Below are 25,561 nucleotides of genomic sequence, written 5' to 3' on the forward strand. Positions count from 1 at the left end.
TCCACTGTCAAAATTAACCACAGTATTTGGGGGGAGGAAATCACGAGCATTTTGTAAAAGCAGATCTCAGCATAGCAAAATTAACAGTAAAGGTATCCTTTAAAGGATGATGGGGACCTTTAAGAGGGAAATCTGAGATACTAGGCAGCTTCTGCTCTAGCACAAACCTCTACATCAAGTATCTAGGTCTGATACTGAAGCTAGATTAATCTTTCTAGGTAATAAAATTCTGCAATTCCTGAGTCTCAATATTTTTCCTAGTTTTTTGTTGTTGTTGTTTGTTTGGGGTTTTTTTTTGGGGGGGGGAGGGGGATTGTCAGTTGTTTGTTTCAATACAAAAAATAAAACCCAACGATATCAGAGTACTTCTTAATACCCAGGATTTTTTAAGTTTGTTCAGTAGAGAGAATTAGTAGAAAGGAAGGAAGGAAAGATTTGGGGGTTTAGGATGTTTCCTTTTTGGTGCAATTAGCTTTGCACTACAAGTCCTGGAGAGATTCAGAAACTAATTGTGACTGAAAGGGAGGTTGACAAAATGTAAGGGAATTAAACATGGGTGTCAAATTAAAAGAAGAAAAGGAAAAGAAGAGAAGAAAAGCAACTGCTTAGGCTGAAAGTGAAGACAGAAAAGCTGGAGAACAGAAAATAGCTCTCTAAGCATCCAGAAATACTTTAAAAAGGTTTCCTGTAAAAGCAAGGAATTGAGCAAACTCTGAATATACTTCACTACATTCCCTGATGAAAAAAAAAAAAAATCAAACTGAAGGCTACACTAAGCTCTTTGAAATAGGTGATTTCAGCCAGAAGTCTGGATCAAGAGTGAAAAGATGTAATTTTTCTTGGTCCTCAATACTTGAAAGAAAAAAAAAAATCTTTATCTTTTTTTACATCTATTCTTTTAATTTGTGTAGAAAGTCTTTTAAGTGAGTCAGCAGATGGGAATTTACAACATCTGGGTTCATTCCCACCTGTGACACTGCTGTCTTGCCTTTGTCAAGTCCCTTTTTGTTGGCCCTCTGGGTTCCTCCCCTGAACAGGGTGGCTGGGCAGTAAACCTTCCTCTCCTGTTCTCTTGTGCTGGAACTCAGAGAAATGACTGTATCTCACCAAGAGTCACCTTGGTGACCTGACACAAAGTCCTCTGGATCACCTGGCACAAAGTGGCCTTTCCCTTCTCTTCACCACGGTGTGATCCTCTCCCAGGGCCTGCACACCCAGCACTTCATGCTGATCAAGGCAGAAATCTTGTGCTTCTCAGCCAGAGCTGTACTTGCAGCCTCTCAAAGTTGGCTCATTTTTAGCTCTTGGAACAAACTCTCTGCTTGTAGAAGACCATATGAACATAATGGATACATTTTTCACAATATAGCTAACACGGACATTTTACTATGGCACCTAAAAGCCCAACAAAGCACTTTTCCTGGTGAATGATCTATCCTTTGCAGCTGAACAGCTTCATTCCAACACAAGATGCCAAAAATCAAGGTTTGATGCTGCCTGATGGAGATGTAGCTATGGAGACACACCTGGTCCTACAGCATTAGCAGTACCTGCAGTTTCACCCCAAGTTAGACACCCAGTTCCTGGAGTCAGCTGACCAAAGAGGAAAAGTTACCCTGCATGTTTGCTCACTCCCTTCCCACTCATGAAATAAATATTGTAAGGTAAATAAAAGGGCCAGTTTATCATCTTGCACTCTTATTTGAAAATATCTGATATAGGAATCCAGATTCATTATGTTTTAATTCCTGGGGTCAGAAACTCATCAATAGTATATATTCTGAGGAAATGTGGCAATATCCATGGAATTTATTCAGATTAGCAAAACTACAATTGATACAAAAACATCAGTCAAAACCACTTCTGTGACCTACCTGTTCTCCTACTTGAATTTTTCCATTCTTCGTGCTTCAAAATTCAGAATTAAGATGGATTTTCTCCCCAAATGTTCTCCAATTTATGCCTTAAATAATCTCCCTGTTCCACCCTGGTGTTTTATAGGAATAATACTAATATTATATATGTATCACAAAATAAGGTGTCTCCTGTAAAAGGTATCACCCTGCTAGGAAGCCATTCTAAGTGGCACATTCAGTGTGCATTTACCCTATGGGCTCCATACCCAGTACACCGACTGTATCAGTTTTTGTTTTCATAACCTATTCCTGACACCCAACAAGAACTGGGAGTGCTGCTCCAGGATTTGGCAAGAAGGAACAGGCTGTGGATGAGCAGGTTTCTCTGACTCACCTACACGGATCAACAAGGAAAAATAAAAGGGAGAGGGTGGGGATTGCAAAGGGAAAAAAAAAAAAGAGAGAGAGAGAGGAGTGACGTGTTCCCTTGGATGCAGTGTGTAATGCTGCTGGCAGACTGCCTGCTCTGGTGCCACAGAGTTCCAGACATGCCAGTCCAGCTGACTCAGCTCTTTGGAAGAAGGAAAGGGAAGGGAGAAATTTGTCAAACGTTTCTGATACCTGAGGGACAGGGATTGCTGGGCTCTCCTCGAGGATCTTTGAACCCTGCTTTCACACCAGGGACTTCAGGGGTGTCCCCAGAGAGGTATTAGAGATGCCCACATGATAACCCTGCTCAGAACTGTTTAAGTCTGTATCAAATCCTGCCTCTGTGGTTGTTGGAAAATTCATCAGCACAGCTTTATCCCACAAACCAGAAATGTCAGGCCTTTCCTAGCCAAGGCTAACTGCTCTCAGACAAGACACTGTCTCCAAGGAAACGAGCAAAATGCAGGCACATGAAGGGTATCCAAGTGAGAGAGAGTCTATGGTCCATGTCACTTTTCTATATAAAAATCTCAACATCAGATTCTCTGCAGTGTATTTTTTGCATGTGATTTATTTTTTAGAAAGACCTTGAAGCCCTTAAATCATCTGGGCTCTGGCTACCTGTGAGGCCAGCTCTGTCCCACGAGGCAACACCTGTTAGGAACAGCCCCAGCTCTGTATGGCTGGGGGTGGGGGGGACCCTGTGCTGCTGTCACAGAATCACAGAATGGTTGGGGATGGAAAATCATCCCTTTCCAACACCTTTCACTAGACCAGGCTGCTCAAAACCCCATTCAGTTTGGCCTTGACTCACACTCCAAATAAATGAGGCAGGAGGAAGAAAGCATCCACCTATTTCCTGGCAAAAGGAACTGGAACACAGGCTAGGACTTAGGCTGTCAAAGCCCCTAATTCTCGTTGAAATCAAGCAGACCTCACTGCCTCTAAAGATAAAAGCCACATGGAACTAGTCCCAAAATGAGCACTGGGATGAGCCTGTCTTAATTTTCCAGTCAAGATTCTCCCCAGGAGAGGTCCTTGGTTGTCTGAGAGCACATGAGAACATTTATGCCTCTTGCTGGAATAGAAGAAAAGGACATGTGCTTGGGGAGCACATTCCCTTAACGCAGAGCAGCTGGCACAGATCCCTTGCAGCCCTTCCCAGTGGCAGAACAACTCTTGCACCTTTGACACAAAGAGCCCTAACAAATTCTAGGTAGAAGCTCTTCCACAGGGATAGCTCTGTCCCATCCAGGTGCTCTTTGTCAAAGGTTCAATAGTCAGGGCCTCACCAGCATTTCTCCAGTTCAGGAATGAAGATAGAGATCTCGACTGGCTGTTGCAAGGCAGGGAGGGAACTTGGGGCACCCTGTCTGAAATCAACACAGCACAGTTATGCAAAACATGTGTGCAACTGGCATCTCTTGTGTAATCCTGGCTGCAATCAACCTCTCTAACCACTCCAGAAGGGAAGGAGGGGCAGAGGGTGGAGAAAGTTCACACTTAGATCAAATAAAAAATGGGAAAATATCCAGAGAGCTTTAGTCAGGTAAAAACACAGTTCCCTCTCATGGGAAACCTCCAGGACAAGTTTCCTTGAACTTCACACAGGGTTATAAATAGGAGGAGAGTCACACAGAGTTCAGTACAGGTTCACGGTAAAAAATCTAGACATTCTCATTTTCCTTCTTGAGTGATATCCATCAATATCTTAGCTGTAAGCCAATTCATAATTACAGGCTGCTGAGAGCTCAGGAGAATATATCAGTAGCAGCTTTCCTAAACTCTGCTGTGGTGTGGGTTATGGGTTATTCTTGTCCCCCTTTAGTTTCTCTTGGCTTCCTTTCCAGATGGCAAAAATACCTCTTTACACCTGAAAACATACACTGTCAAAAATGTCAGGGGTGGTTCTCCCTGTCACACTGCCCTGTAGCACAGCTCTGAGATATCAACGAAAGAAGGCCTCACACCACTGTTGGGTTCCAAGCTCAAACATTCCCAAGCTGAAAGGTTTCACAAACTCCTGCAAGAACTGACAAAGGCCAGCTCCAAATGCTGGGTCTCCTTTCCCCAGAGAGGATATGCAGAAGCTTTTTGCCCTTGAAAATAATTTTCTCGGGGAAAAAAGGAACCCAACACTTGTTTGCTCCTTAGAGCTGCTGTGAGATTTGCTGCTCAGAAGTGGCCTTGGCTTTGCTGAGATGAGGGCTGGTCACGTCAAAACCAGGTTTGCATCTCAACTGCATGGAAGTTCTCTTTTACCTCTTGAATCTCTGTTTGCAAAACCCACTGCAGATACCTCAGTGGCTGGCCCTGGAGCAGGAGGGCTCCTGGTGTGCTGCATCATGTCCCTCCAGCTTATCCTAACACAATGAGACGCCCAAATCCCTGCAGATGCAACACCTGCACCTTAAATCCTGGGTTTGTATGTACATGTGCTAACTTGAGCATAAAAATACCACATTTCTGAAACAATCCCTGGTGACAAGAACAACAAGGGAACTGTCTCTAGCTGGAACTGAAAGGAGCAAAGGACTACAGATCTTTAAATACCTGAGCTACTAGAGTCTCACCTGCCAGCCTGTCCGCAGCAGTTGTAGTGCAGAAAGACAAATGATGCACACAAAGCTACCTTGGTGCTTAGGTCCCTGAATTTGCAAATTGGGTCTCATGGGGGTTTTCCTGTTTCATTTTCTCATCACTGAAAAACAGATAACAAGGAGGCAACAACTCATAGCAACTTCACACCGGCTTGGTGCTGATGGAATAGATAGGGGTTTTTAAAGAAATGATGCAAAAATTGCAGGCTAAGTAGTAAGTCCTTTAGTATTATTAATAATCACCTTACTATTGTGTCTGAGAGAATCACGCTGCTCTCGGGGTCTAATACCTCAGTGGTTATGGTAACAATACAAAGTTATTATTCCTTCCACTTTGTAATTATCTCGTTTCACTACTGCACAAAGGCTAAGTAAACCTAAGGAGATCATGTACAGTGCTGTGCAGCTGGGGCACCAGCACCAATGAGTACTCTATGATGTACTTACATGACCTTCATCACAGCAATACGTTTGTGCCTGGCCATGATTCCCACGTGCTGCCCTCTCACCGTCTCAACTAGGTGGAGAAATGCTCTTTATTTCCATTTTACTGGCAGGCAGCTGAGGCAGAGATAAGGTTAAGGGGTCTGCATCTGTACTGGCCCCTGTTTCCAAAGCATCAAATGACTTTGTAATTTAGTTCCCTCATAAACGAGTGAATAAGGGTAGCAAAAACATTCAAAATTAGTAATAAAAAAGAGACTAGAGGATTGGAAGATAAAGACAGACTAGAACAGAATCAATGCTAGATATACAACTACAGCCTATCATAGTGTAAACTGAGCACAGGAATTACTCACAGTCACAAAAGATAGTGTTAGAAAGAGCAATAATCTACACCAAAAGAAAGAATAGTTAAGGTTAAATATCAGGGTGAGAGTCACAGCTATAAAAAGCAGATGGGAAGTGGAATTGTCTCCGTAGGGAGGCAACAGAAACAGTCTCTCTGGATGTTTAAAAAACAGGTTAGGCATGGTGTTTAGAAGCACTGCTGCTCTACATGCAGAAGCCTGACCACATTCAAGCTTTTTTGATGCCAGTGAAATCCCACATATAGCACTGTGGCAGAATAAAAGCCCAGAGGAAACAGAAAGCACTGTCTTGTTTGCTATGCCAGAACAGCGAGGCTGGCCTAGGAACTGGCAGCATCCAGCAGCAGAGAGGGGCCTGTGTGCTCTCCAAATTGTAGCCCAGAAGGGCAGGACCAGGTGCTTTGTTCCATTCCATGTGGCCTGAGGCAACACAGAGAGGGACAGAATCTGGGTAAAGGTGCCAGGATGTGAATTGCTAACGTGGAGGGGAGACAGGAGACACACAGAAAGCTGATGCCAGCAGTTCCATCCCAAACACAAGCTTCCATTCTTGCCTGGGTATTTCATCAGGAATGAACTGGTCACAGTTAATGAGAGATAACCCCATGTGAATCTTACACTGTGATGCTCCTGCCTGAACAAGAGCCTTGTTACCTCCAAGCACTGCAGAGGACTTGCTGGCAAAGCCACGGTGCACTGGGAGAGGCAGCAGGAGGGACTTGTCTTACAAACACCAGGACAAACCTTAGCAGCTACTGATCTTGCTGTGAACTGACACTAAGAACAAGAATGTTCCCAAGGTCTTGGTGCCTGTGGTCTCTAGGAGAGGGGGAATTCCCTATGCAGCCAACTTACAGGGAGCATCCAGGCACTAAAAGCTGCCACCACCTCCTCTGCTTGCATTGGGACACCACAAGGCACAGGGAGCTACAGGACATCTGCTCCTGCTGTCTCAATCACACACTCCAGAGGAGTTGGGGAAAAGCTGATACCTAGTCCTAAGAGACAGAGGGATTCATGAGGTTGGTACACAGCCCATCTACCTTTGTTTGCCAGGACTCCTCCTGTTTCTTTCATCTGTCAGAAGCAGATTTCCTACATTGAACAGTTAAAGATTGATTCCTAAACTACAGCAGATAAGAGGTAATCTTTATGGAATTTCAAGACCAAAACATAAAAGTGAACACTCCTAGCTTTGGATGAAGCCATATCTTTTCACAAGTTGCCCTGAAAACAAAGACCAAATGTACTTCTGCTGGAATGATCAAGATCCTACAGCATCTTTAAATCAAAGATTTCTTTGATTCATCATTTCTCAGCGGCAATTATGCTCTGTAAAAGACTAAGCTTCTATATTGAGCTAATCCTGAGCATAAAAGCTAATCTTTCCATATAACCAATACCAGTATTTATCACAGTAGTTGCTCTGGAGATGAAGAAGACCCCTCCACTCCAAGGACCAGGTCCAGGCGGGGCTCTAGCAAGGCATGGGATACAAGAGGGCTCCACAGAGGATTCAATTTTAAACAAGGATCCCCAGGGCATAAAGCCCTGGCAGAGCAAATTCCTACCCCGTTTTGAGCTTACCTCTAAAAACTCACACACAAATAAATGAAAAGCAGAATATCAGAGATTTTAGACTCCAGCATGGAGTGAAGGCCTCTAGGTGCTGGAAGCAGTAATGAGAAGCAGAGCTGCTGCAGGATTGTGCACATGCTCACAGCAGTTTGGAACCCGCAGCCTGATAAGAAAACCCCAAATGATTTTGTGACGAGGGTAATTCCACTGAGTTTAACTGAAACAGCATAAGAAAACCTGAGAGGAAGAGCAGCTCTGCCTGATTAAATAGAGCTCTAAGTATCAGATCAACAGCATAAATACCCACCAGCTCATCACAACCAAGGGAAGATGCTGTTTGCTAACCTAGCTGGAGAAATGGCATTTGTATGCAGAATATCTCCTTGCCTCACATACACATTTGATTTTTCAGATTGTATCCTATGTGTCTGCTTTGAATTTTTTTCCCCATTCACAAAGTGTTTCAGTCAGTCCAGTTCAGAGTGTAATGAGAACTTCAGATCACAAGATTCATCTAATTATGACATTCCCATCCTCAAAAACATGGTTACAGAGCAGATACCGGGCCTTTTAAGAGTGGAGATGTTAATAGTGGCCAAAGTTCCCTCAAGATGAAAACGAGCAGTCTAAAACATTGACTTCATTATTCTTAATAACCATCCTTGCCACTGTTTCAGCAATTCTCACTGGCTTTTCACAGCTGGGAACTCATGGACAGCACTGGGTACTCCAGCATTTGTTCACCCATTGTTTCAGCCAAAATGAGCTGCCCAGAAGTGGGGCTCTCCCAAACATGTATTGAGGCAGGTGTGTCATCAGGATTGGGGAACAGGTTCCCTCCACCTCTGAGCACAGCTGCACACACAGATGGCACTCCTCAGGTCTGCCATCCACACCTGGGATGGCTCACTGCCACCCAGGCAGGGCTGAAAGGAAAGTCCTCACGGACAAGAAGACATGAGAAAGATGGATTTGTTAACCAACAAATATGAAAGGAGTTTCCACGAACAGGGCATTTTCCTTTTTAATTATAGGTGCCTTTCATCTTGCACACTGTACATGGTTTGCTAAGATTGTGCTTTTGGGAGTTTTTACCAAAACCTTTCTTTTCAAAACAAAGGCTTTCTGCTTTTCTTTTGCAAATAAAGGGGTGCCATTAGTGCAGTGCTATTGGAGAGTTGGGCAGAAATAAACAACATGCAGCAGCAATGCAGGAGAAAGAGTGGGAAGAAAAATATTTCTTAAAAGCAAAAAATTGTTTGGAGGGGACACTTTGTAAGCAGGAAAGCAGAACCTTCAAAGCAAATTTTAAAATGTATTGTGAGGACAATCTTCTGTGAAAAAATAATAATCTGACTACCAATTTTTTTAGGAAGAAACAGACAGTAAAACTGCTTTCATATATGAATAACACTTACATACTCCCACAGCAATGAACATGACTGAAGCTGCCAAGCAAAAAGAAAAATCAGGAAATTCCAGAATTAATGTCCATGTGGACAATCTGTGTGGACAAACATGATGAGACAGCCTTTTAAGCACTAAACAATTGGCACACAGGACCATCCTTACTTAGTGCAATGGATGGATGATGCTCACTAAGTCAAAACCTATTCTGAGTTTTGTTTTCTCCTTAGCAAGTGATCCCATCCCTCATTTCTGACTTACTGCCCAAGTCCTGCTCTGAAAACAGGTGCCTGTGTTTGCTGTGGGCTCTTCCACATTGCTCATCACTGCAGCCTTGACTTTTTCAAACACTGTCAGAGCATTTATGTTTACAATAGCATTATGAGGGGAGGGCCAAGTCAGCCCCATTTTAGACACAAGAGAAATCCATGCCAAAACCTAACTGCTAAGTTTATGTGCCCATCTGAGGGTGCCTGGCTTTTTGGGGTAAAACAGCATCAGGCTGTCATACCTTTCAAAGTATGGAGGCCAACATCTTGGCCAACAGATTGACCTGTCAGATTTAGATGCCTTCCTTAAAACTTCTGGGGTTTGCTCATTAACTGCCTACAGCAGAATTTTTCTCATATAGTTTGTCTTTGCCATTGTCTTGTTGTGCAATTCCAGAGGGGATGAAGACAACAGGCATGTCTCAGGGTGAGCTAAAAGGTACACTGTGAATGCCTTCATCAGACTGGCTTTGCCTGGATGTTTTTCCCCTTAAAACAGCAAAAGCCAGCCAAGGTGAAGCCAATCCCTGCTGATTTGTCCAGTGCATTCTGCAGGAAGGGGCTACCACCTTCTGCTCCAGCACTCCACAGCCTTACATTCCCATCCTGGAAGCCCTTTCTGGCACCTCTCTTCTTTTATCTGGGTTGTGGAACTATGGAGTTAATGCTGAAAACGACACCTGAAAGTCCCGTAAGTACCTTGAGGTACATGCCCACTCTTAGTGTAATTCTGGGCATGAATCTCTCCCCAGGCATTATCCTACTGATGTCCTGAAGGCATCATTATATTCCTGAAACCAAAGCAGCTGCATGTGGGAGGAAAATACAGACATAAAGTTCATCAGAACTGTGTATGTCCCTAAAAGGTAAATAACTGCAGGAGTAAATCACTGCAAGATAAGTCCTTAATTATTTAGGGCAAAACAGCAGTAGGAGCATTACAGATGCAAAGCAATATTTTGTTAACCACTCAGCCTGGGTACACAGTAAGATATGATTCTGCACAAGAACAGGAGGTAAAATGTAGATTGTGAAGCTTAGAAACATTTTCAAACTAACAGGAAATAACTTTAAAAGCATGAACAAACATCAATCCAAAGCAAAGAAAGTATTTTTAAATTACTAGTAAGTATCAGCTCTTTCAGATATCTCAGAGATGCTTCTGCTAATTTCTGTTTGCACCTACATTTCCTTATTTTTTTACCTTTCCTGTTGTACTGTACGAAAACTTCACTGAGCACAGGAAGAACTGACTAAAAAGCAGCAGTGAGAAGATGTCACTGACTAAGTGGTGACACAAGCAAAGTGCTCTGAAATCCCCAAGTCAAACTAACTGAGAGGGAAAAAAAAAAGAGTTAAGACAGAATTCTTCAATTCCTTTATTGCATAATTTGCCTTCCATAGTAGTTTAAACCTTCTTGGGAAGGAGAAAAGATTAAGGGATTTTGCTTGGGTATTTTATTTTTTTATTAATAGAACTCTTATTTAAGTAGGAAAAGAATATACAAAAACTTTCAGAGAATATCCAAAGAATATTCAAAAAAAGGAACTGGTGTTGCATTCATGAAATTGTGCACCAGATTCTCAGCTGGTGCAAAACAGAAATACTTTCCTTACTTAGAAGACGTAATTCCAATCTCCATCAGCTGAGGATCTGATCTAAAGAGCTTTCCTCTTACAAAAATATATTCAGACTCACCTCAATTTAGACACTAAGTGTACCAGATTGAAACTGGCTTGAAGTATCCTATTTCAAAACAGTTTTCAACCTCTTCTTTCTGTATTTTATTTAATATCCTCTTTTCTGGTCAGAAATACCAGAAGATGTAAACATTGACAGAATCATAGAATCATTTGGGTTGGAAAAGACCATCCCTACAGCTGCTGGATCTGCTCCACCTTCCAGGCCTGCTTACAGACTTTGATGTGTATTTTATGAAAGCACAGGATGCTTGTATAACACACTGACATCAAACTGTTTCAAGTCTCTTGGGCACAGCTACCCATCTTCTCCATGATCCAGGTGTGCATAAGCCAACCCAGCTTCTTATATGGCAGGGACAGACACTTTAACTTCCATGCCCATGGCCAGAGTGGCATTTCACCTCTGTGCAGGGGGATAGCAGGTTTTATGGTAATAATGCAGGTTTTAACTCTTCACCTGTGAATGCTAAGAATTCTAAGAACTGCCTTGGAGAGTACTGTGAGAGCACTTGTCTGTTCCTGCTGGCCCTCTGCTGAAAGCTGCTGGACCTGAGTGCTTAGAGGGCTGGCACTTCCTCCACTGAAAACAAAGCCTAAAATTACAAACTGAGCAGAGCTGAGCATGGCTAAGTCAGTTAGGGAAGGAGCTCCAGGGGAACTCGTGCTAAGCAGCTTAGGTGCCTTCTGAAAATCCCACACCTTGACATTCCATCCTCACGCAAAACCCAGAACCATCAGCCACGTGTTCTTCGCACAGGAAGAACAATCTCTGTCAATGGCAGTGTCTGGGTAACAAAATCTACATTCATACTGTGAGAAGGTCTTCAGCTGCAATGTTTGTGTTTGGTAATATGGGGTATGTTTTTGTCACAACTCCCTTTTGGTTTTAATTGTGAACATTTGCATTGTGTTCTGTTTTCTTTTTAAGTTTCCAGTTGAAACTACAGTTCTAGTCAGATGTGTGAAAATTGCAGCTCACAGTTCCACAGACATTTTCCCCTACTGACCTTCAGATCAAATCCAGCTCAAGCATTTCTCTCACAGCCTAGTCCCAACTCTTGTACTCTCTTGGAAGTTCAAAGCTTTCTTTCATCATTTGCCATCAATACAGCATCCTGCATGCTCCCAAATCTGCTTGAAGAAGCTTTACTAGCTTACCCTTTCCTATTCTTGGAAATGCCAAAGCAACTCTGTATCCTAAGACCAATTCAATGCTCCTGAAACAGAAACACCTACTCAAGTGAGATTGACTCTGGAGAAGAAATACATATAAAGGGGTCAGGAAACTCATGCAGGATTTCTGCCTGCAGTTGCACTTCCACCACTGTATTTCAGCAGTCGCACATTTGCTAACACCTCAAAGAAGTTTATTCATAATGCTGCCACTTGCAACCAATCCAATTATCTCTGCTCATTCAACAACTAAACACACAGCCTCTTATAAATGGCCCAAACATACAAGTTGAACCTTCAGGAGATAAGTTAAGATCTTACTCGGGAGTCCTGCGATGTGTGAGTGGGCAGAATGCAGCCCCCTGGGCCAGGGACAGGGACTAAAACCACAGCTGATCCCAACTGCTGGGGCTCCAATACCACACAGCTATGAGACAGGTATTTCTCAACAACTTATCAGGAAACTATATCAAATAGAATTGAAACAGACATGATCCTCTCACTTAACAAGGAAAAAGAAACCCAGTCTCTCTTGACCACCTTCAGCTCTAGGGTGAGTGCCGTGGCTGCCATGAGCTAGGACGTTGCAGCAAGATCCAACTGAATCAAAAATGCAATTTAGAGGGCTTTGAAAGATGAACAAGTTTGAACTCAACCAGCATATGGCATTTATTAGATGAAGAAATGGGTATGAACTGCAAAGCCGGCTTCCAAGAGCCCACAGTTATTCTTTGTGATCTCTGGAATTTCACAGCCACTTTGGGCCCCAGAATGTCAAAACAATCTGCCAGCGAAGCCGGGATACACCCAAGGAGACACTGAGAGGGAAATGCGATAGCATCAGCAGAGGAGCTCAGTTACACAAAAGGAGAGGTGTGGCTGAACCACAACTTTTCTGATTCACATCAAGGCTTTCCCAAAGCTGAGAGCTGCACTCTCTGAAGAGGACGGTACAGACCCAGAACTACGCTTGATTTTCACTACCTGCTGCACTGGGACGGTAGTGATACAGGAAGGAAGAGGTGTGAGGAGAAGCCAAGGTGGGCTCACCAGAGTGTGTCCTGAGGTGTCCTGTGAGGGCGTCCCTCCGCCGGCAGGCGTAGCTACAGAAGGGACATTTGAACGGTTTCTCCCCAGAGTGCAACTTGATGTGCCTCAGCAGGTTCCCCTTCTGGGTAAAAGAAGCTCCACATTGGTTACAGTGGAAGGGGCGTTCACCTGGAAGGGAAGGGGAAGGGAGAGAGCTGTCAACACACATCGGAGGATGCACAGAGGCCACTTTCCCACTCTGCACCAGTGCCATTGCACATGGGTACAGTCCCCACCACCACCATCACACGGCACTTCTAAAGTCAGAGGCCGTTTCTTTTGCACAATGGGCAAAGCCTCCAATAGTGATTTGAGGCTCTTTCCTTGAGGTGATCAATGCTTCCTGGTTTTCTTGAAAGTTCTTCACCTCAGAGCTTCTATCCTTCATAGAAGATGAGCTCTGCTGAAAATTTAGATCCATAGCTGTGGTTTTGCAGTATTTACTTCTATGGTTTTGCACTTGTATTTAGAATAGGTCCAATCCATATGAGTGTTCAGAACTGATCATAACAACTGGACCTCAGCAAAGGTGTTAAGGTCTTTGGTTCAAACCAAACCTCCTGCTTGCCTTATACTTTAACTGACAGCCCCTTCTAAAGGCTGCTTTGCATTGCTAGAGTGACATGAAGGGCATGGATGCGAGTGAGGATCAGGGTTGCAAGCTCTGGGCAGTACCGAAAGTTGAGAAAAATCTTACACCATTAAACTGTAAAGCAAGCAAATTTGCACTCTACATAAAACAAAAAGATTGATTTGATGAAAAACTAACAGAAACCCTAGACCTTACCCTATCACTTCATCCCATGTGTTCACACACACTCACACACACATCCAAAGCTTATTTTTATGTTAAGCCTTCATATTTGCCTTAGACAGTGGGGATTGGGTCCATTAAAAAAAAACCCCACTTTTTAAGAAATTATTATTTAGAGGAAAACCCCTGATGAACTCACAGAGGCTTTCAGTAACATTATCAAAATCATACTCTGTATCAGCATCTGTTGAGGACAGTCAGGCTGCTCCAGCAGTCTTGCACAGGCAGTCAGCTCTAATCACCTGCCTCTGTCCTGCTGAGCAGATCAATTGAACACAAGCATATAGTTGTGCTAGCCACTTATCCAAGTGCCTTACTACAGCTGGACTTTAGATCACAGAATTCCAGAACAGTTTGGGTTGGAAGGGACCTTAAAGCCCATCCAGCTCCACCCCCTGCCATGGCCACGGACACCTGCCACTATCCCAGATCTCTCCAAATCCCACCCAACCTGGCCTTGAACACTTTCAGGATGGGACAGCCACAGCTTCTCTGAGCAACCTGTGCCAGGGCCTCACCTTCCACACAGGGAAGAATTTCTTCCATATATACCTGATTTAAATCTACCCTCTTCCAATTTAAAGCATTACCCAATGTCCACACCAAGCAGGGCCTCAGCTCAACAAGGTTTTGATCATCAGATTTCAGATGTAAGCGACCTCATCCACATTTTTCAGTGTATCACCTATTATAGAATCTTGGCCAAATCCTGCTGTGACCTTCTGAGTTTGAATTCAGTGGCCTGAAGCACAGACCTTGTAAAACCAAACACATTCTGTGACCTCTCACATCTCTTCAAAGCCTTTTACAATTGCTCTAAAAGAGTTACTCCCTCGCTGGACAAAATGAATGCTACCTTTGTATCAAAGCAGTTCATGTGTCTGTCTAGGGTGAAGTCCAAAACACATCTGGAGATTCAAATGGAAGGAGAGGGATGGAGAGAGCTCTTACAGATGTCCACAAGCAATTCTTGTGTCAGTGGTTCAAATCATTGCCAAGACTACGATGCTGCCAGGAGGGCAGCACAAGGTGTGCCACGTATATGCCATGCTCTGCAACTTGATTTCACACGTGGGAGATGGAAATCACATCTGAGGCTGCCGCAGAGGCACTCAAGGAGATACTAAGGTTCCTACAGTCTCACTGAGAACATTATGGAGTAATAATAATAAAAAAAAATCACAGCATAAAGCTCTTCTTCCAATACTCTGAACACAAGCTCATTAGAATTGATAAAGAGTTTGTGGTTTCCCTTTCAAACTCCCACACTATACTTAAATGATCTGATTAGCCATTATCTTCTTTTACATCATTTCAAAATGTCCATAACAGATCTGTAAAGAGACTGCAGTAGAAAAATACATGGGTTTTTTTTTTTCTTTTCTGTTTTGCTTTCGCTGTCTGAGAAAACAGGCAAAACCCTTTTCTTTGACACATTTCTGAGTATTCTGGAATGATAGCTTCAGTTTCAGGATGACAACATGAAAGAAGGTAGCACGTTTCTTACCAAGTCTCAAGTCTTTCCTTTTACTCCTGCTGTATTTAAAATTATGCAGCTACTGCGTTTTACCCAGTACATCACCCACTTATCTCTGACATTTTGGAGGCCACATATGAGCAGGTATTACTCCCCCAAAAACTGGCTGCTCTAAAGATGCTGAAAGCTTTCAGTCAGGAATTCAAATAGCCACTGCACCACAGTTTGATGGCAAAGACGACATGAAAACACTCACCACAAAATCACCCGTAGTCTGCTCCTCTCTTGCAACAGACAGATCCGCTCCAATAGCACACTTTACCTTAAATAACCTTTGTATCTATTTAAAGGCAGCCTGAATTCATTTCTCCTACTGGCTCCATTCCGGGTAAATAGCTGCTTTGATGTGTTTGTTACACTTTTGTCCAATCACTCGATTCCAGCTCCTTGTTTAAGCCGCAGGCTTGAGGGATGCAATTTTGGTCACACCTTCGTGCTATTGATTAGCAGCTTTTACATTTAGCACGGCTAATCTGAGAGGCCATTAGCCAATAGAAGGGTGCACAGAGCAGTAACGACTGCATAGCAAGTAGATTCTGTTGGTTTTCCAAGAACTGTGCTGTCTGATGCCCACCCCAGATACTAGCAAACAAGCCTTTTTTTATCACTTCAATGCCTTGAGAAGGCTGTGTTCCAATTATTTCTCCTGCTGCCTTTTCCTGGTAGTTTTGTGAACTATTCTCCAGAATCATTACTTACCAGTAACAACATAACAACCTTGACATCCTTATTCACCTCCCTCACTTTTCTGTGAAAACTCAGAGGTTTTATCCATAAGCTGAAATCAATCATACTTCAAACTAAACATCCACTCATAAAAAGTCTTTAAACACAGCTTTTCTCTACATGATGGTCCCTGACTGTGCTTAAAGTGTTTTTGGGGGGGGGTGATGGCAACACAGACATACCCAGAACTATGGATCCATTAAAGGCAGCACACACGACTCCAAGAGAGTAATGAGAATTATAAGCATGGTGTGCTTCCCCATCACTTACAGCTATCTATTTCCCGCTTGACTCTATGTATTTACACTGATTTAATAAATAAGAACTCTGCTGAAAGGCAGCTAAGCAAGCTTTGTGCTTTTCAGCACTGGAAACGATGTGACTGCAACATAACTACAAAAAACTTTTCGTCTACTTTAAGTGTTAAACCTCTCCTCTATTATCGAGCTAAACCAGTGCAGAAATGCCTCCAACTCAGTGACTTTCAGAATGGCAAGAGGGGGAGGGAGAGCCAACCAAACAAAAAAGATGTTTCTTTTCAACTCCAGATTTAGAGTCTGAAGCCAGACAAAACCAGGAATGCCTAAAAACCCTTGCTCTCCAGCAGAGGGAATTTAATTACCTAAGTTACTTCAGGAATGGATGAGGCAAGATAAGCCAGAGCTGCCAAGTATTATCTTTCCTAAAGGCTTTGTAAGAGGGGCTTGTGCCAGGGAATAATTAAATTAATAAATAAATACATCCATAGAGTTTTATCATTTTGCAGTTAAATAAAATATTAATTAAAAGGTATTATTTCAATATTTGCCTCTAAGTTATAGTAATATACTGCTGAAACCTCACAGTTCACTGTTAACATGTATCCATTACTGCTGTGTCTCCTCCAGGAAAGCTAATAATGAATAACAGTAATGAAATATTACTGCTCTTGAGTTACACAGGTATCTGAAGCGCACAGGTTAACTTGCTCTCGTGTAAACAAATCCTGAGACAAATGGTGAGTGGCCCCCTGAAGACAGGACAGGCAAGACATGGGCCTTTCTTTCACAGCATCTTTCATACATGACAGCAGGATGGAGGCTTCACTGCACGAGCTACGAGAGCTGGCTGGCTGATACAACCTGAAACCAGGCGAATGAACCAATGAACTTCCTACTAATAGATTTCACAGATGTCAAATGTTGTTTCACAAAGCAAACCAACTCCTTTTTCTGCTTAATTGGAAGCTTCCCTGCACAACAGCACTCCTTTCCCGCCTTGGCACGGAAGTGCTGTGCAGAAGTTTCAGTATGAGTTAACCTTCTTTGAATCTCAGACCAGTGCAAAACACTGATATTTTTGCTGCAAAGCTGAGATATTTTCTGTATTAAAACAGAAATTTGTCTGAGGATGTAGAGCCCACAGACCTGGCAACCAAGCAGATTTAGATTTTCCTAGCCCTTGGCTGGTAACATTTGTCCCTTTGAAAGCAAAAGGAGAGTGACTCACAAATTAATGCACTGGTTCTCAATAACAGAGTCAGGGAATTCCTACAGCAGCAGTCCTGCTACATAAAAACCAGGTCCAGAGGGGCTTCAACATCCCTCCTGCTTAAATGTGTATCTGGGAACTCAACCTTTTTTGTGTGGCAGATACTTTTGATATGCAAAGTACAGCTTAAGTACTTCTCAAACGGGATTTTTCTTTTCCAGCCTCTTAATACAAAATTACTGTGCCCATGCTGCCATCAGAAAGTATTTGCTCTTACTAACAACACCGATTTCCACCCTGCCACAATAAGCTTTTTGTTAATATCCATTTTGTTAAAATGAAACATTTCTCCTAATCCATCAGATGCTGCAACTGCTGTGATTCTGCTGTCCCAGGAACACAGGGGAATTATCAGCAGTGCTCCCAAAGCAGTGACTGCAGTCAGCTCCAACCTGCATTTACCCAAGTGAGACACAGAGCAGCAGACTGCTCCATTTCTCTGTTATTCCAGGGACCATAACTACCTCCTTACTGTTCTATCTGATTCACTCAACAGCCTGCACATCACATGAAATCAGTGATTTTAGTAGGGGTTTTCTTTGGAAAAAACCTGCTTCCAGACAGGGCAATTTATTATAAAATAGTAGTGACAAATCTCTTGTGAAAAATTCCTGGGAAATACTGGGTGATTTCCAATTGAATTGTCCTCGGCACAAATTTATGACTGCATTCTTAAGACAGAAAAATCTTTTAAATGAACTTGGCAAAACTATCAAAAGAATTTAGTTATTGAGAACACATCCTTCTGCTCAGAGCAATTTCAAAAATCTCAGCTCCTCTTCCTTATGCTTAAGTTGGAAAAGAGGTAAGTTTTTAGAAAGTTAGACTTCAGAACCTAAGTAGAAAACTGGACTTTCAGAAATTTAGCCCTAAAATTTTTGATTCAGTGCCAAATCTTATTAACATTGCAAAAGACAGGAAGGCTGCTCTAGGTTACAAATTAGAAATTAAACCAAAAAAACCCCTTTCTACCAGCAAAATGAGAGAGGCAGTCCAGTGGAATTCATCAAAATGGGTTTATATGACCATTTGTTTAAATTTGCTCCTGGTTAGCTGCTTAGGCATACAAGCCTTTTATATGGAACAACACAACTGGGCTTTTTCCTCATTTATTACTTCTGTCCTAAAAAGTTGAACTCTGCGTGGAAGAAAAGTTAAATTGCATTCAGAGTTCCAGGGTTCATAAATTCAGTTGTAACACTAAGGGTGCTAAAGCAGAGGTTGAACATCCCCCTCATGGGCACACAACTCATTTCACTGGTTTATGGTATGAAAATTCTTGTGGAGTCCAAGCAAAGATCTGAGACCATCCTACACCCCAAAGAAAGCCTAAAAGAAACACACCAGCAGCCCAAAGAAAGAGTGGGGCAAGGCTGATGCCCCCACTGCCTCTGCCCAGGCTGTGCTTTGCCACTGTGCTGCTGCTGCAGCCACACAGAGAAAGCATTTAACCTCTGTGCTTCATGAAACATTGAGGATGAGAAGATCCCCAGAGGCTCCAAGGCCAGGCTGGACAGGGCTTGGAGCAACCTGGGCTCATGGAAGTGTCCCTGCCCATGGCAGGGGGAGGAATGGGATGAGCATTAAGGTCCCTTCCCACCCAAACCATTCCATGATTCTATGATGCCAGCCTTCCCTTAGAAATAAAAAGCATTTCAAAATCTAGCAGTGATCTGGATAAGGGACTGGATGTTACAGCAGAGAAAAAAAATTAAAAATAAAAAAAAAGGTGACAATTCACAGCAAAAGGGAGAACAACACGTGGACCTCACAGAGCACAGAAGTACAGCAGAATACAGTTCCTGCTTTACCAGAAACAAAGAGCAAGGAAATTTTAATTCAGACCCACAGCAGAAAGCATAAAGAGGTGAGAAATCACTGAGGTTCCTTCTCATGATCTCAGAAAACCTGGATTATTTGCCTCTTGTCCTTCCCCCCCCTTCCCTCTGCATCCCTAAGAACAAATCCCTGGAGTATCCAATGGCAATATTTTATGACCAAGTCATCTCTCCTGCAGTAACAAAAAACTGATAGAGATTCTGCAACTTGAGGAATGTGCTGTGGAGTATGAAATTTGGATCAAAAGAACACAGTATGGGAAAAGAGGGAAATAAATGTAGCTCATGCTATTTTTCTGACACAAGGATGAGGCACATGAGGGAGGGGGTTACCCTGCTCACTAATGCAGGGATTGCATCACACTCAATTCCCACACCAAGGATTTTATTTATTTTCTGTCAGCAATGACAAATAAATAGAAAGGCCTTCTCCTGGTGCCCAGGCAGAGTACAAAAACACTTCACCTCAATTAGCAGTTTTTCAGAGAAATGCTGTGTTTGGCACAATCAGCAGTGCCACGGGCCCCATGATGGAAGGGCTGCAGCCCAGAGCATCACCTGGACCATGATCTGAGGGATGAACGGGCAATCCCCAGCTTGATCTATCACAGGAAGGGGTGACTGCACACCGGGATCTGAGATGGAACACTGAGCTCACCTACTCTGGCCCCATCCATGCCACAGATTATTTTCCCCATCCCTGTATCTGTTGGACTGAACAACCATAATCTGGCAGAGAAGACAACTGCTCTTCAGGAACAAAGGAATCATGGCTGGATAAATGCCCCTCTCTGGGCATAGCACAGCCAGAGCCCACAGCACAGCTTCTTGCCAAGCCTCGATCCCCTGTGCAAGGAAAGCTGCACTCACCCCAGCACACACACAAATTACAGCCTCTGCTATGGACCACAGCATTTTGGGTGACTTACATAAAATGCTGACAGGTTTTCGGGGAAGGGAAAAGCACTTCAATTTCTGCCAATGCAAACAACTGGCCAGATCATGCTCTGGTTGTGTGCAGTTAAAGAGGAGAGTAAAGCAGGATTCAGCTCCCAAAACATACTTAAGTTGGCTTTGAGAGGTAGGGATGTACATGCCACTTGGATTAGCTGATAAAGAATGTCATCTGTTTCCACTCACGAGGGACAACCTCCCTTCTCTCCACCATTCTCCCTTGGGCTGCAAAACCAGACTACCCACAGGTCAGGGCTCATTCCAGAGCTGGGGCCAGCCCATCACGCCCCACTGCTGAGGAAGTGGCAATATATTTTAAAATACTGCACTTTACAAGATAGATACCAGCAGTATGTTAAAAATATGCCTCAAAATCCAGGATGTGGAAATCCAAGCAAACTTCTCCTTCTGTTGTGGACGGCAAAGTAGCAGCATGTATTAAAAAACAAACAAACAAAGTGGAGGGAAAAAAAATCCTCAGCGAAATTTGCCAACTGGTTTACCGAGAACAGAGCACCGAGCTGCGCATTAAAAGAAATGCCATTTCTATATGCTTGAAATCATCTGTATAGAACAGCACATCCCAGCTCCTCTGCTCTGATGGGAAAAGAGTCAGAGCTCTCTGAGGAACCAGCAGTAGCCCGAAGGAAAAAGCTACCAGTTATGCAATTGCTGCCCATGCACCCGCAGACGGCCGTCTCGCCCGCACGCAGAGGAGATTTTTGTTTCTTTCGCTTTGAATTTACACATCTTTCTTTTAACATGAAAAAGGCAGCTTGCCTGTTTTTAAAAGATGCACCAGCTATTCAGTATCTCAGAAATTCAGACCATTTAATTAAGTACCTAAATCTAAATTTAGCGCAGCTCGTTTAGCTGCTCGAGTTCAAACACATGGACCCTGATGCACCTACAATACATATGCTCAGATACGTGCAAGCACCAGTGAAAACTTTTCGGGAGGTTGAAAGCTGGAGACTCAGTCTGGTACATTCTTGTTTCTCTTTCCCTCTTCTAGTAAGAGCACGTCAAATTGTTAATCAAGGCTTTGATTCTCCAGCTAATGCTTTTCCCCTCTCGTAATTCCTGTCTAAAATCATGAGTGCATCATAAACGATACTGCCACGCTTTGCATTACACATTTAGGTCAAGTTTTTATCAATACAACTCATATACAGGAGATTAACTATGTAATATATATTTATTATTCCTCTGTACAGAAATTCTATTGATTTCTTGCCCATCAAGAGCACACTACTGGACTACAAACTACCAGGTTTACAAAGGGATTACACAGTCTTTCTTACTCTAGATCTCCACCTTTCTATTTCTTCACAGCGTGAGTCTCTCACCCCATTAAATAGTAGCAAAGATAAAAAGCAAAATATCCAAAAAAATACAAACAACAAACCCCCGCTGAGGCTCCACCACAAAAACCTGTGCTTAACCTTAATAAGATTTAAGCATGTATCCAAAGTTAAGCGTATCTTGAAGCCCTTCAGGTGACTTACATGTGCTTAAATCTCATAAAAGTTAAGCACAAGCTTAAGTGCTTTTTTGAATCAAAGGTAGACTGCTGCAAGACCAAAGAGCATCATCTTCTGGCACCACCTGTCCACTTCTGTTGGAGGTGACTTGCTCCCACCTGAGGAGTGGGCAGCACAGGGGAGTGAGTACCAGCTTCCTGGGCACACCATTTTACCATTTTAGCCACAAGTCCCCCAAAATACCCTGGTTTAAGCTCAAGGCTTCATTTTTTATACCACAAAGACCCACCCAATCAGCATATTGAAGAGGTTCCCTGTGCCTCAAAAATTCTCAAACCCAAAGCCTGCTAAGCTATTTGGGACTCCAAATGGTAATAAAAATACAAGTGCTGGGAGAGCCCAAGCACTGAAATCTGACTCCAGAATGGCATTGAGGTGGTGTGGGGGAGCCAGGTGTGGGGTTCAGCTGAGGCCTCCCTGAGGGAGCTGTCACACAAGCAGCAAGCCCTCACTGGCAAGAGGATCACTGGGTAATGAGTGTCCCCTCCAGGGTTTGCTCATCCCAGGCACAGCCACTTCCAGAAGCAGCAAGAGATACCCAGGAAGCTGCTGGTCTTGCCCACCTGTGAGCACCTCCAATAGAAGAACATCTAAGACTCCTCTTAAAGGCTCAAAAGCTTTGCACTGCACACATATGAACAACATGAGCCACCTGCCCCCATGCCAGAGAATGACTCCCACCATGGTGCTCCAGTCAAGAACAGTAAGAAAAGCCATTTCCAGACTTTTGCACTGTCTTTATGAACAAAAGGCTGGAAATCAAAGTAAAGGAAGCACCATGCTCAACAGCAAGAGAGCAGCACCAGAGTTTGGAAAGCAAGAAGAGAAACAAAACAAATGAAGCCCATTTTCCCCCTCCCCAGCCTCCTGCTACCCCAAGAATGAAAAGGGAAGAGATAAGAGTTGTCAGGTAACATCAACATCGCCACAGATTTTCTTTCAGCTGCTTACCAGTGTGGCTCCTTTTATGTACCATTAGCACATTGGGCCCAATGCAAACCATGCCACAGACGTCACATTTCAGTTTACCATTGGGAAGCCGGATTCCTCCCTCGCTCGATAGCTCCTGCATCTTTCTGTTATCCACCATCTCGTTACTCCCAATGAAGGGATCTTCCAGGCTGCTTCCTCCATCGTGAGCTCTGATAATATCTTCATGAATCAGGGGCTTCCTGTCAAATTCCTCATCACTTTGCATTTCTAGCTTTACTGAATTTGCTGAAATTAAGAAAAAAAAAAGAGTTAAACCCATGTATTTTCCACTTCCCAACGACTAATATCATGATAAACTTTTTACTGTTATCAATATTAAATCACAGCCTTGAAGCTCAAACCATCAGAAGTCTCATGGTGGTGATGGCATCACAAGTCAAAACCGTTTATTTCTTTAAGCCTTTGGTTTGTTTTTTTCCAATTCCTAATTTCTATCCCAATTTAAAATCTTAAGAACTCGGGTACAGTACAACCCAGACACCTGCCAAAAGTTGCAGAGATGCAGCAGGATTAAGAACTGACCTCCTGCTTCTCAACTTGAACCACGAGAGTTGCCTTCTTCTCAAGGAGCCCAAGCTATAGGAGCAAAGACAAACCCAGAGCTGCTCCTTCCAGGCCTCCCCTGCCCAGCGCCCCGAGAGGCAAGGTTCCCAAAGGCACAGCACAAGGAAACAAAGCAGGACTGTTCCAAATGCAAAGATCTGGTGAAGCCAGGCTTGTGGGCTGTGCCAGTAATCTCCCAATCACCCTGCCTGCACGGACAGGTTCCCTGATGGAGGGGAGACCAGTCTCAGGATGAGCCTCCAGTGCTTTTTTGCTCCCACCTTCTGATTCATGTCAATGGGACACTGCCAAGGCAAACAGGGCTGCAGCAAATCTTACACTGCTGGATTATTTATACTTGCAAGAGAAATACGTGCAGTTGAAGAACTTTCACATCTGCCTAGTGAGACTGGCAGGCTCACGGCTGATTTCTGTGATCCTCAGGTGACAGGATAAACCTCCTCTAACCACTGAGAGCTTGTGGGATCAGCAAGCCTTTAAAGGAAACAAATGTACTGGGTTTTTTCACAAAGGGGTGTCAGTGCAGGGGTGTTTTAATGACCAAATGCCCCCATTTCAATGCCTCAAGAGTTGGTCAACCCTGCCGAAAGGCCTGTCCCAGAGTCAGAGCCTCCATCCACAGTGTCAGCCAGAAGGCAAGCCCACGTGTCTGCTTCCCTAAGCCTTGATCCTGCTGAGGGGTTTAACAAGGAGGTGATTCAGCCTTCATATCTAAGCAGTCTTTGACCTCTGTACTAAGGCCATTGGCACGAGCGCTGGTGACAGCAGCAGACCTGGAGCACAAATCTGTGCCCTGGGCCTGCCTGGCGTCACCAAACTCTGGCCACACGTACTCCTTGGCCACTGCCAAGGGTTCCCCCTACATGAACCAAGGACAGAATTAGAAGTAAACACTCAGAGGCATCACAGTTTCAAACAGCTGGCCTGGAAATGTCAGAAGAAAAAACCCTACTATTTAGAGTTCTTCCTTCATCTTCCCTCCTTCCCCTTCCCAGAAAACACAGGGTTCAGAGACTGATGTTGACACTGCAATTCTAAATCACTGCTGTTACTACCGGGGAAAGCACAACAAACAGAGTAAAGGAACCAGAGACGAAGCAATGGTAAGATGTTTCTTTTTAATCATAAAACTGTTGAAACTGTTGAAACATGTTCCACTACTCATCAAGGCACTAATGGGAGCTAAGAAATAAAAAGAAAGTACTGTTACAACAAAGCCCATCCAGAGCAAGGACACTACTGCATCAGGTCACAGCAGACCAGGATCAGCACAGGCACCGCCATCCAAATGGTCTTTTGTAACTACAAAATATTTGAGTGCATCACTTGTAGAAGGGAATTAATATTTTTGTTGCCACAGAGATGCATTTATTGTTCTTAAAAAACAGCCCAAATTGAGAGGTCAGCTAGGACATGGCCACAGGCAGTTCCCTGGGGTAGAAACACGACAAGAGGAGGCAGTTTGCACGGGGGAGCAGGAGAGGACTGGCCCCACCGTGGCAGCAAGAGAAGCCATGGGAAGCCATCCTGCCCTGATGCCAAGCCCAGGTGGCACAGCCAACAGCTTTCTGACTGGGAGGGTCTGCCCTTTTTGAGCAGCAAGGAGGAAGAGCAGGAGCTCTGGCAGGTCTGTGGGCTGTTAGGGAGAGAGCTGAGGTCCCAGACCCACCTCCCCATGGAAAGCACACACGGGTGATTTATGGACAGCCCACTTTCAGAGGGAAGGAATGGCAGTTCCCTCTAATAATAGCAGCCTTTTGGGGCATTCAGCAAGTCGGAGAATGAAGCCCAAAGAAACGCTTCGCTGGCTTTAGGAGCGGGATTTCATACACTTGGCCACACAAGTAGCTACAGCAGAGCCAGAAATAGTGCCCTGGGCTCCTCATCTAAAACCCCAGGTTGCTGCCACGAGCCTGCACGCTGTCCTGGCACAGTACTGCACAAAATATCCAAAACCACATCCCAACTCTTCATATTTACATGTACTCACAAGAGAAAGTCTTGGATCTTACGTGTTTTCTTACGTCTATAAATTTTTGTCTGTTTCTCTCGTTTGGAGTAATAAACACTTGAGTGCAGTTAGTGCTGAGCACCACCACTTCCCATTCACAGCTGTGGAGCTCTGCCTGCTCAGCACACATGAG

At 43.7% G+C, this 25,561-nt stretch overlaps 1 protein-coding gene across 1 annotated transcript in view; it reads right to left on the reverse strand.

Annotated features, from left to right (window-relative positions):
- Positions 1–25,561, reverse strand: part of IKZF2 (IKAROS family zinc finger 2) — a 105,935-nt gene that overhangs the window by 24,243 nt on the left and 56,131 nt on the right. Inside the window, exons 3-4 of the mRNA XM_084209008.1 lie at positions 22,812–23,078; positions 12,879–13,046 (exon numbers count right to left, since the gene is read on the reverse strand). Of these exons, the coding sequence (XP_084065134.1) occupies positions 12,879–13,046; positions 22,812–23,078 (435 nt within the window). The remainder of the gene's footprint in view (positions 1–12,878; positions 13,047–22,811; positions 23,079–25,561) is intronic.

The sequence above is a fragment of the Fringilla coelebs genome (assembly GCF_963513975.1).
Source record: "Fringilla coelebs genome assembly, chromosome: 7".
NCBI classification, from domain to species: Eukaryota; Metazoa; Chordata; class Aves; order Passeriformes; family Fringillidae; genus Fringilla; species Fringilla coelebs.